We start from the raw sequence: 12,771 nt of genomic DNA on the forward strand, positions 1-12,771 counted from the left end.
TGATTAATATTGTGACCATGTTAACACTTGGGTGCCTAAACATCATCAGATAGACATCAGATGGTGTCTGTGGACATGTCTCATTTTGTTTCTGTTATTGTATTGTCTGTTGGAGTATTATTGAATTTCTAATACTGCTAACTGAAGATGTGATTGATGGATTGTTGTTTCTTGCAGGTCCAGAATGACCAGTGTCAGGCTATTGGGGATGAATCCAAGGGCACCTGGCCCCCCAACACAGAGGAGGGCAAGTGGAAGACTCAGACGGTAGGCTGCCCACGCTGGGGATGTGCTGGTGGAAACATGCTTGTTTGAACTTAGATATGTACCATGTATACTAGACAGAGTAGGGCCTTAGTTCCGAACAGTAATGTCAGTGAATGAAAACCTTCTAGTGTGAATATGGGTACACATGATAAAACACCGTTAACAGTTTGAAATTCTATTAACACTCAACACGCACCTTTTGGGCATAGAAATAAGCATTAGCCCAGACCACATTTGTTAATTTTTAAGGTATCTTAAAGGATGGTAGAATTTCTAATATTTTTGGGGGATGTTTCTATATGTTTTCACTTTGGGATAATAGTCTTTCTTGGTTAATTTCCATCCCTGATAAGGCATATTGGCATGGGTGATGGCATATTGATGCTGTGCAATAATCTGGCCTGATAACTACTGAGGGAATGTTACCTCACTGCTTATCACGATACGATTGCATTATACTGTTAGACCAAGCCTAAATAAACCAATCATACAAGTTAAACTCAAACAAGTAGATCGCAGCAACCTCTTGTTAGCTGGGCAGATTAACCATAGAAAATGTCACACAAAAACAGTGCAAATTATGCATCTCAATCCATATATATTATCCGTTCTGTTGTAGACATATTGAGACACCCAAGCGATAGAAACTAACAGTTTTTGTCTACTAGTCCTTATAATGATAATATATAGCAAAACCCTTAAAACAGTCCTTATGATACCTTAACTCTTGGGCAATTTGGCAAGTACTATAGGCCAATTTCTAATGCTGCACCCTGATATGTAGTTTTACAGATTTGTTTAATTATTTTTTTGAAAATCTGCAAAATATTTCCTGCTATTCTCTTAGTCTTATTTGCTTGTACTTTTAACCAGGGTATGAAGCTTTTCAGCATTCAATTGGCTGAAGTCCCATGTTGTTGATGTGGTGGGTATGACCAACATGTGCCCTTTATATCTCTAGCTTAACCTGAAGAGTGGCATGAATGTGCTCCAGTGGCGAGCACTCGGGATGAAAGAACGAACCCACAGTCGAAGTCCCATCCTCATCAGGAAGATAGAAGTCACTGGTGTGTAGCTCTCGGTGTGACATGGTACAAGTGGGGTTGCAAGCAGCGCCATAATGCACACTCTGCAACATTATATACTATTCTTAATTTTGAAGAACCTTGCAATGTGTGCAGCCTGTTTATGGTTATGATAAGTACTGCCAGATCAGTATTACGATCTATTGATGTACATCCTTAACAAATTATGAGAATCCTCACCAAAATGTCTTAATTAATTAATACAGATATTGTCATCTGTGTCATGTTTTTTACCAGACCACTCAAGGACGAAAGAGCTGTATTTGTTTCACACAATAAAATCTGACTTGATTCACATGTCCCATTGTAGAGATCTGACTTGATTCACATGTTCCATGCAGGGATCTGACTTGATTCACATGTTGCATTATGGAGATCTGAATGATTCGTACCTCCCATTGTGGAGATCTGAATGATTCACATGTCCCATTTTAGAGATCTGAATGATTCACATGTCCCATTGTAGAGATCTGAATGATTCACATGTGCCATTGTACAGATCTGAATGATTCACATGTCCCATTGTAGAGGTCAGACTTGATTCACTTGTTGCATTATGGAGATCTGAATGATTCGTACCTCCCATTGTCGAGATCTGAATGATTCACATGTCCCATTTTAGAGATCTGAATGATTCACATGTCCCATTGTAGAGATCTGAATGATTCACATGTCCCATTGTAGAGATCTGAATGATTCATATGTTCCATTGTAGATATCTGAATGATTCACATGTCCCAATGTAGAGGTCAGACTTGATTCACATGTTGCATTATGGAGATCTGGATGATTCATATGTCCCATTGTGGAAATCTGAATGATTCACATGTCGCATTGTAGAGATCTGAATGATTCACATGTTCCATTGTAGATATCTGAATGATTCACATGTGCCATTGTACAGATCTGAATGATTCACATGTCCCATTGTAGAGGTCAGACTTGATTCACATTTGGCATTATGGAGATCTGACTTGATTCACACATTGCATCATGGGGAAATGACCTGTACCTGACTGCCTGCAGGTGTGGCGTATACGTCTGAGTGCACCAAGTGCCGAAGCGGCACCTACAGCAGCGGGGGCACTGAGTTCTGTGGGTACTGCCAGGAAAACACCTTCTCCGACCGCGGCGCTGCCCAGTGTTCCCCCTGCAACCAGGCCACAGAATACTCCAGTAAGTTCATCTTGTGCATGGTAACAAATCTTATTTCAAAAACGGAATAGCTCCAGCAGCTTTCACACTCTTGAAAATTCTGGTTTGTGGGTTTGATCAGACACTTTAAGAACTTTCTAGTTTGCTGGTTAGATGACAGGCACTTTAAGAACGTTCTTGTAGAAAACAGATGACGTGGGGATTTGTACTCAGGAATGAGGGGTTGAGTAACTAAAGTGTGTATTACACACAAGAATACTGAAACTGATGTGCATGAAATAATTGTGGTCAAATCGGCTTTTCTTGGCAATTAACTCAACTGTTTATATTCAGTGCAGCAACTTTTGTCAGCTTGCTTCTGTAAACATGGTAAATCATTGGCTGGCAATAGACAAAATAGCTTCAACATTTCAAACACTTTTCAAAACTGGAAATATCCTCTCAAATTGTCAAGATATTGATAGGGAATGTAACTTGAGCAGGAATAGGTTATTTGAATAGATATAAGATCAGTTGGTGTAATAGATATAAGATCAGTTGGTGTAAGGTAAGTGGAACATTGCTTTGCCTTGCAGCTGTAGGCGCCAGCAAGTGCGAGACCCGACCTCCATGTTCTGAGAGAGACTACTATGAATACCAAACTCCATGTGATGAGAACAAACAGGTGAGGCTAAGCTGGCCCAAAGCTGTACTACCAATACTTACTTATTCTTGAGCTAGATTGTTCATTCAGGAAACATTATTTATGTAGTGCTATATATGTTACAGTCAATGAGTAAAATGGGATTCACTTCTGCAATTTATATAATGCCTAAATATTTTAGTCATTTTATTAATTGACTGAACAATATGTCTATTTATTTGACAGATTGACTAAGAATTATTATAAAGTTCCAAAGGGCTTCAAAACATTACAATAGACTAATTATGTGAGGACTAGAAGCCTGAAAAATATACTTTGACTTTTGTTTTCTCTTAATCCTATCATTTCCAGTAACAGGGTGATGAAATTCAACATCAAAATGTTTGGAATTTGTTATCATAATAAAATATATTGACATATTTTTCAGTCAATTTGGGATGTTGCTCTTAATATGGTTTGTCTGGTCAGACTTGTTATTTTTAAGTCACCATCATAGATCTAGAATATTGTTGCACCAGAGTGTGGCTCACATAGTTTAACACTGACTAGTTTAATGCTAATGGCGCTTTGTGCAATTGGGTCATGGTCAGCAACCTTGATAATGCTAAAATATACAACAACATACCTGCACCCCTACCCTCTATCTATTTCCAGACGCGCAAGGAGTATGCGTGGATCTCCCCCCAGATCTGCAACCCAGCGGGTACTGGTGCTGTGACCCTACCCCCACAAGGGCCCTTGGACAACTGCCCTCCCTGTAATCCGGGCATGCAGCTGTTCAACAACTCGGCCTGTGAGTTCTGTCCAGCAAACCAGTTCTCGGACGGCTCCAAGCCCTGTGAGACGTGCCCTGCATCCACCTCCCCCGAGTACAGCCTGGACTACAGGTGGTGGTCCGTCATGCCGCCCAATGTCTCCAGTGACTGTCTCTCCATGACAGGTAGGCAGGGGAGATTATTCTTTCCCCTATCATGTCTTTGACTATTGCTGTTGAAATATGTATAAGGCAGACAAAAGGACAGTTGTTTTCCGTTACTGTATTTTACTTATGTGATCTATCAATTGAAATGACAGTTTGTTCCATCATTGACATGGGGAAAAAGTAAGGCAGGTGCTTGAATTTTTCTCATGTAGTATTTGAATCTTAGGTACCCCCTAAATATTTATTTTTAATAACATAGTATATGACAAGAATTACTTGACTTTCATGATAAATATTGAACACTGATTGATGTAATGACCTTTTGTAATTTTTGGAAAGGTTCAGAGAGTGACACGTGTGTCGCTGTATAAGTGCAACAATCTGGAAAGCGACGTTAAACCCCATGTTACCTCACTGCCAGCAGATCTTGAGCATCATGCTTGTCATAACAAGTGATTACTGTGTGTGACATGGCTGATTGACCTGGATCATTGCTCATGCTCATAAATGGTGTGAGTCCACATGGGTAATTGTGATTCTGCATGCTACAGATGGTATTTTGCTGACAGTGGTGTAAAAGAACATTCACTCACTCACTACAGTTAAGCTTCATTATAGCTAAAATGGATAGAATTATCATTAAAACGCCCGCATGTTATCAGGAATGCACGGGCCACTGTAACTTGATAATGCCCTCATATTACTTGACGACGGGCCATTATCACGCCCGTTGTAAGGTGACGTCATAGGATAGGGATACGTGACGTCACATTCAATAGTGACGTCATCTGGTTTGTTCTACGACATTTCCATATTTGTAAAAGTGGGTCAGTGTCATTCATGTTGATAGCAGTAAATGTTTCAAAACCGATATTGTTGTTTCTTTTATTTGATAACAAATTCCATCCATTTTAGCTATAATAACGGTAACGCTATTTTCAGGGCATTATCATTTGCAGAAGCCCTCGGTCTTTTCAACTGCCCTCCGGGCAGTTAATGGAAGACCTCAGACTTCTGCAAATGATAATGCCCTGAAAAATAGCGTTACCCTTATAGTATTAAGAGTGTTGTATTAAATTCTTCTCCAGCTGAAACCTGTTCCCCACAAGCCGGATGGTTGGTGTCCAATGACCACATCCGCACCCACTTCAGCCATGACAAGGATGTCTTCCTCATTCTCACCATGCATATCCCCGGCTTCAGAGGCCAAGCCAACGTTATCAATGGAAAGGCAGATATTATCGGACATATCTCCTTCGGGTTTGAGATCAACTGTACAGGGGACTGTGAACTGGTGTTCTTGACTGTAAGTGAACAGGGATAAAGTTAATGTCTCCCCTTAGAGCCCAGGAGCTCTTTCCATAAAGTGATCTTAGCGCTACAAGCCCCCAAACTCTTAACATTGGATTATCATCATCATGGCACAAAAATATTTTGGTGGAAAGTTTTTACCTGCACTGGTGCAGCTTGAGTGTAGCCAAATCGATCCCTGTTAGTGCTAAAATCACTTGTTGAACAGACCCACACAACCAGATTGTGACACACACTCATGTTCATTTAGTAATGAATGTGGTTGGGATTAAAAGGAGAAAGTTAAGTACAATATACAGTAAATAACTTCAGATTGTTGGATATTATGAAGGCTACTCATTTTGGTGATCATCTTGATATGTGTTCAAGGCAGTCAGATCTCCTGTGCCTCATGCTTGTTAGGGGACTAGAGTGTTCACTGGGTGGCCCAAAGAGTTGCTGAGTTATGTCTGATTGTGTGTGATTGCATCCAAATATGGTGCTGTAATCACCACTGATTTTCTTGGATCCAGAGATTTCTGGGTCAGAATTAATCCCCAGCAAACTTGTAAGGGGTGCCTAAATGGATCTGTGGTTAGGCTCTGTGACTTAGTATATTGTTTTCATTGTATACAAAGTGCGTGTATCGATGCTCATGTCAGTCATTAGGTTGTCTGGCCCAGACTCTATTGTTTACAGACCGCCATCATATGGTAGAATGTGCTAATTGCAACGTTGAACCAGAAGCAAAACAAAAAAATCACAATGCAATCGTAGCACTAAGATTATCACAACTCTCATCCTTTGACATAAACCTAGAACAATGTTGATGTTAAGACTGCTTTGTGATATGAAATGCTAGTACAGACTGAATTACTTTTAAGTATGCAAAGTGCAAAGTTTGTTGATGTCGCCAGATATTGTAACATTAATCATGTTTTCTTGAACCTTGGTCCCTGCCTTACTGCATGATGTTTGATCAAATGTTCATGTTGGACACTCTATCTTTTTCAGGATGATAATGGGAAGAACTCAGTGGCAAAATCATGGAAGGGAAGTTATGAAAAAAATGAATATATGTAAGTAAATATATTTGGTATTCCTCTGAATGATTGGTAAATCAAAACTGAAATGCAACATGAAGTCATTTTCAGGCTTGATTAATATTTGTGTAAATATCAAATGTGATTTCTCCCTAAAAATCTTTCATGCATCCAAAGTTCTTGCACAAGTTAAACCTTTTAAACATTTAGTGGTTCATATTTAAGGACATGCGTGCACAAATAAAAAATCTCAACGTCCATATATATATATCATCTGATCTTCGACACACATACAGTATAAAGATTTCTAAGATTGCTTTGTGCACGTGAGCCCTTCACAACAACCACAACACATAGCATTGTGTGTGTTTTTTAGGGATATGGCAATATAGCTGAGCCAGGCTTGAAATGTATTTGCTCTTGTTCTTCCAGGTACCATGTCCGCAGCAACAAGTCTCTGATCGCCACCTGGGCCTTCCAGCCGTACGACTGGGAGAACCTGCCTGAAGCCAAGGCAGAGGAGTACCTCAACAACATCGCCAAGATATATTCCATCAAGGTCTCTAACACCATCTCTGGTGGCGCCTCTGAGTGTAAACCTTGTCCTAGAGGAACAACCAAAAACACGTATGTTTTGCTCTTTCTACCAAGATTTCAAAGAGCATCATATGAGTTGATCAAGGTTACAAAATTCAAGGCCCCAGTAAATCTTTCAAAAAGATTTCTTTTTATGGTAAACATGTGGAGGACATTTCCAAATTTGACACATCATTGACAAAAATTATGTCCAATGCAATTCCCTATTTTGACTTGTACCATATGTAATCATGTTTTTTAAGGGGAACAATTGACTTGCTTTTGCATGTGTTTGTGACAGGAGCCAATGATGAGGCAGGATACACTCACCTTTTCGCAAATGTCTGGTGTCATATACTATTTGATAGTGATTCATAAACACATGCTCATGATATAGTCGGAATCGTACAATCAACTCAGAGATTTCTTATGAATATGGAAAGGATTTTGCCGCTTTTATTCATCCGCATACATTGTATTTCTTGGTATCCCTGCTTTCACAATTGGAATAGGTATGTGCATGATATTTTATGATGTCTGCAATATTACCTCTGTAGACAGTAATGTGTCAGCAATGAAAGATGCCATTGAAGCAAAGAGTCAGTGTTGCATGGTGGTGATGTTACAATAATTCAAACATTTTGTCCAATATTTTCACTTATAGCAGACAAATTGCATTTAATTTTACTATTTCAGTGGACATGCATTTGGAAATATAAGTTTTCTTGATCACACTGGTTGGGAATACTATATAGGATTTGTATCATATGATAGTTGGAAGGCTGTTTGGGGATAGTGTATTCCATATTCAATGGTTATGTTCCAGGTGTATTCCGTGCCCGGATGGGCAGTACATCGACACGAGCACAGCATCGTGCAAGGCGTGCCCACCCAACACTGTAGTGTCCAGCAGTGATTCCTGGGGGGAGCAGGCCTGCAAGGTGTGTGGGTCGGGCCTGAAGGCAGAGGGGGGCAAAGTGTGCAAAACTGACTGCAAGTATGTGGCGAAGGATGGCAAGGTGTACGACTTCTCCGACCTTGACAAGTAGGTGTTAATGTTCTTATTAGGATATCAGTTCAAGATATATGTCAGATGAATGTTGGATGTATACAGATCGTAATCAGACATATAAGCAAAAATATTTTGCTGTTCGATTCGAAAGACAAGGTGTGATGTGTCCCCTTTTTGGACTACCAGATCATATAATTTAAGACATACATAACATCTCTTAGTAATTATGATGACAGGTATCTGATGTATTCAAAAGAAGGAGACTTTGTTCATTTTACATGTTGTGCACTAATTAATTACTAAATGCAGGTAAAGTTGAAAGGTGTCAAAAAGGCTGATTTCATTGAAAGAAATCTTTGGGGCACAGACTTGTTCATACCGGTAGTTAAGTTAATAAATCACTCTAGAAGTTAAAAAATCACTCATTTTTGCCTTACTCCTGTACTTGATCGTATCATACATCCAAAATATGTACCTGATATGTTTTAGAAAGAATAAAAGGACAAGTTGTCAGTCATATTCCTGACCTCAGCCTTTCATTATTCTGTGAACATGTGTAATCATTTCTGAAATAGGTGAATGATTGTTTATCCATTTCATGAACCAAAGAAAAGTAATGATTGCAAATTAAGTTTTTGAAATGAAAAGAAAAATGCCAGGATAACTAGATATTTAGATAACTAGCCTCTCAGATGTGTTTTTGTGAGACTGCCTTATGTAATCAACAATACATGAACCAGGTCAATTATAACATGTTTTGAAGATGATTCGCTGATACTGATTGTGTTGGTTGATAGTGGAGGATCATGAATTACTTATTCACCTTCTGTTTCCAGCATTCAGTTCGTGGTGGGCAACAAGTTGTTTACCTCCAGCGGTACCCAGTACTACCATGGCTTCAACATCAGCCTGTGTGGAAACAAGGGAACACAACTCCCAACATGCTACAACAACGTCACCGATCAGCCGGTTAGCACATTTACTCAAAATCCTTTCTTTATCAATATAAAACAGAAGGTGGCAATTTGAAGTTCATTTGAAAGTGAAAACTTTGAAACCTTTGAAGTGTTGAGTGACAGTTGTTACATTTCAAGAAGACCATTAATGGAATGAAATAACTTGTAGGCATTAGTGATAGTGTTAATATTTCATGACGTAGAACTTCCAATAATTGCCAGTCTTATCTGAGCCTTGTGGCAAATTAATCCTGGTTTATGCCCCATGTGCATGTACACTTTATGTTTGACACATGTTGCACTGTGTTTGATGTTTGTGGAAGCACTGTTGACATCATCTTCCCGGGACAAGGGAGTTAACTGACGATAAAAGTCCAGTTTCCACTCTTGCTGCACTAAGGCTGGAATTTCTTTGCTCGATTGTGGTGCCACCAGTGGCTATTATGAGAAATGTCCCTTCCATGTCCCTCCTATTGACCAATCAGATTCCACTTCTGATATCACTTGCAATTGCTTCATACAAAATGGCAGTGCCCACTCAAGACAATCTGATTGATCGTGTCTCATTTCATGAAGAGCATCACATCAAGTGAGCACCTTGATTAAAAACATGAAAATATTTTTGAAATATCTGTTGACGCCAAGTTGGCAGTACACATGCTTTGCAAATACTACAATCGACCGAAATCTGCACAGCACTTATGAACCGGATGCTGATTTGTTCTGTGATTTTGATTGGAATGTGCATGGAATCGTTAGTCCAGCCAAAATATAACTCCATAATTCCAGCCTGGTTCGGCAAAGGGTGGAATTTGGACTTTTATAGTCACTTAACTCCCTTGCCTTGGGAAGATGTATTGACATAATATAACTGTGAATGTTTGAAATGTCGCCAGCATGATCATCACGTGTTGCTATTACCCTACAATGTATGTCATGGTTGCAATTTACAAATGTCAAGGCCAGTTGTACCTTGTAAGCTATTTGGGAATCAATGGCTGCAGCAATATGCAGATTTCTTTATGGAAGCTTTGTGTGCAGTTGTATCAGAAACTGTGAATTATGATTTAATGTTGTCCATGGTGTAAGACATGGAGTTCTTGATCTGTAATGTTGTAGATAATGTGATGGACAGTCAGGAATGTATGTATGATTTATGGGAATGGGTAGGGGTGGGATGGAGGTTTGTGTGTGTGTGTGTGTGTGTGTGTCGTTGACATCGATCTGAAGCTCAGTCCTGATTGTGCAGTATACATCACTGTGAACTTGAAGACATACTGAGACTTCATAAATCTGTCATACATAGACTTACGGTAGTCATCTGTTTGTGCAGATGGGCCTCTAGGTCCTCAGCTGATTTATGTCTAAATGTGGTTTAGGATAATATGTGATGTGTTGATTGCACAATTGATTTTTATAATCTGTAACTGCTGTCCTAACCATCTTAGCTCACTCCAGGACACATGTAAAGTGCTTTTAAATTATGACTAAATTTAAACCTACAGGGCAACAAATCTGAAGAAGTAGAAATTTTGAGCCACGGTGGAGTATGTTCAGTTTCTACCTTAATGCTCTCTGTTCTGTGGGATGGAGCTGCGGGCTGTTGGCATATCGTCATTGCATGATGTGTGTGGTATTTGGGTACTTGGATAATTGTTTGGTTTTACTTCTTGTATTCAGATATATATTTTTTCTCCTGATTCCACTTCGGCTTTCCTCCCACATTATGCTGACATGCTGTAATTACGGTGATATAACTGGAATACTGTTCAAAGCAGCGTGAAACCCACTCACTACCTCATTTTTTCCTGATCGATGTTTGGATTGATTGGTAGAATGTCCCCAGCCAATTATGCCATGAATTATATCACCATTCTATTGTGATAAATACTATGGATCCATTTGGAAACGTAGTTTTGTTGAAGGACATGAAGCTAGAAATAGTAATCCATTGATTTTCCCTGTTCTTTCATGATTGAATTGTTTGTTTGTTGTTTAACGCCACACTCAGCAGTATTCCCGCTATATGAAGGCAGTCTGTAAATAAGTGGGTCTGGACTAGACAATCCAGTGATTAAGGTCATGAGCATCAATCCACACAATTGGGATACAATGATGTGTCAACCAAGTCAGCGAGCCAGAGCACCTGATCCCATTAGTTGCCTCTTGCAACAAGCATTGGCCTCTTTCATGGGAAGCATGGGTTGCTGAAGACACACATGCCAATATCACCATTACTCATCATTTTGACTAGCTGTTGATTTCAAGCTTATGGTGAAAGAAATTCTGTGCTCAGTTGGTGATGCGAGGGAGGAGACAATGACATCACTTCTAAAACAAAGCTTTGGTATCAAATGGGTCCAGCGTAAATATAAAAACAGAAAGGAGATAGTGGATAATTGAGGATGTTAGAATGTGAGACATGGTTGGTTGTATGTCATCATAGGTCAGATGATGATTTATAAATCGGTTCTCCAGTTTAAAAATTATAGATGGAATTCAAACAAATTTGTTTTTTTACCAGTCCATCATTAACAGTTTTTTGGCAGGTAAATTTGTGTTTGTACCTTAATTGCTATGCATAGACAGGCTATGCAATAAGATATTAGGCTTATTGCAGTTTCCTTTGTTAACCTTGTTCCCTCATATTGATTTGCTTTTGGTCAACAATATACATAGAAAGTATTGCTTGATTAGAGGCATCGTCCCTTGGGCAGGTTTGATTTATTCTTAATATTTTTTTAGTAATTTCATACAATTATTGATACATGTGGGAATACATCTATTTTGCACATAATATGATATTTGCACCCTTTTTATTTACACAACCATTGTTGTTTTCTTGCATGTTGCATGGAATATCTAACACATGGCCTCCTTGTGGGTATAACTATTGACATCCACTCAAGTTGTGGTAGTTGAATGATGTTCTGTGATACCTTCATCACAATGGCAGGTTTGAATCGACAGATATGGAGTTAAACTGCTACTAGTCCTTTTGGCCTCAACTTTGTCCTGTAGCCCAATCTTTGTCCAATAATATCTTGATCTTTGTCCAATAATATCCTGATCTTTGTCCAATAATATCCTGATCTTTGTCCAATAATATCCTGATCTTTGTCCAATAATATCTTGATCTTTGTCCAATAATATCCTGTCCTTTTGCCCCAATTATAGCTACAAGTAGTAGAAATAACAAAACCTGCTTTTGTAGTCTATGACTTAGCCACTAGTCTGAGCTTGGGTCTAGTGACATTGTTTGGTTTAGTAATCACAGCTAATAAAAGTCCATATGTGAAAACTAAAATATACAAAAACAATACTAAAAGCTGTGCTTGGGAAAGCAGACGCAAACGATTATATCAATATTCATCATCATGAGGACAAGAGACTTTAGGTGTAATTCTACACCAGTAAGGAAGACCAGATTACCTTACTGGTATGAAAGCGAAAACTAAATGCAATATTTTGGATGTGGAGTTAACAAGCATGTGGATTTCGGAGATCCTGGTTTACTACAGCTGTATGGGTTGGCCCTCTTTTCCTTTCCTTGCTTTGCACTTCATATTTCTTATGGCCAGTATTGCCCACCTAGCCATGGTTACTCATGGTATACCCCTGATTAATAAGATAGGTTTTTGTCAGTGTCATATCCATGCTAATTGGTTTCATCAGTGGGATTGACATCTACAACTTTGACTTTCGGCTTTCCTCCCACATTAAGCTGACATGCTTTTATATAATTCAGATTCTGTTCAAAGTGGCATTTAGCCAGCTCAGTCACTACAGTGTTAAATATTAAGCATGAAAGTCAAGGGGACT

General features: G+C 39.0%; 1 protein-coding gene across 5 annotated transcripts in view; it reads left to right on the top strand.

Moving 5' to 3' along the window:
- The window catches only part of LOC124123534 (endosome/lysosome-associated apoptosis and autophagy regulator family member 2-like), a 67,317-nt gene that overhangs the window by 39,199 nt on the left and 15,347 nt on the right, over window positions 1–12,771 (top strand). For 4 of the 5 annotated variants that reach the window (XM_046486716.2, XM_046486712.2, XM_046486714.2 and 1 more), the window contains exons 5-15: window positions 178–267; window positions 1,229–1,334; window positions 2,379–2,528; window positions 3,083–3,171; window positions 3,805–4,090; window positions 5,161–5,378; window positions 6,377–6,441; window positions 6,838–7,032; window positions 7,808–8,026; window positions 8,830–8,962; window positions 10,455–10,496. In XM_046486716.2, the coding sequence (XP_046342672.1) occupies window positions 178–267; window positions 1,229–1,334; window positions 2,379–2,528; window positions 3,083–3,171; window positions 3,805–4,090; window positions 5,161–5,378; window positions 6,377–6,441; window positions 6,838–7,032; window positions 7,808–8,026; window positions 8,830–8,962; window positions 10,455–10,496 (1,593 nt within the window). The remainder of the gene's footprint in view (window positions 1–177; window positions 268–1,228; window positions 1,335–2,378; window positions 2,529–3,082; window positions 3,172–3,804; window positions 4,091–5,160; window positions 5,379–6,376; window positions 6,442–6,837; window positions 7,033–7,807; window positions 8,027–8,829; window positions 8,963–10,454; window positions 10,497–12,771) is intronic. The other variant, XM_046486715.2, reaches the window with a different exon arrangement.

The sequence above is a fragment of the Haliotis rufescens genome, unplaced genomic scaffold, assembly GCF_023055435.1.
Source record: "Haliotis rufescens isolate VD_foot unplaced genomic scaffold, xgHalRufe1.0.p SCAF_23, whole genome shotgun sequence".
Classification (NCBI taxonomy): Eukaryota; Metazoa; Mollusca; class Gastropoda; order Lepetellida; family Haliotidae; genus Haliotis; species Haliotis rufescens.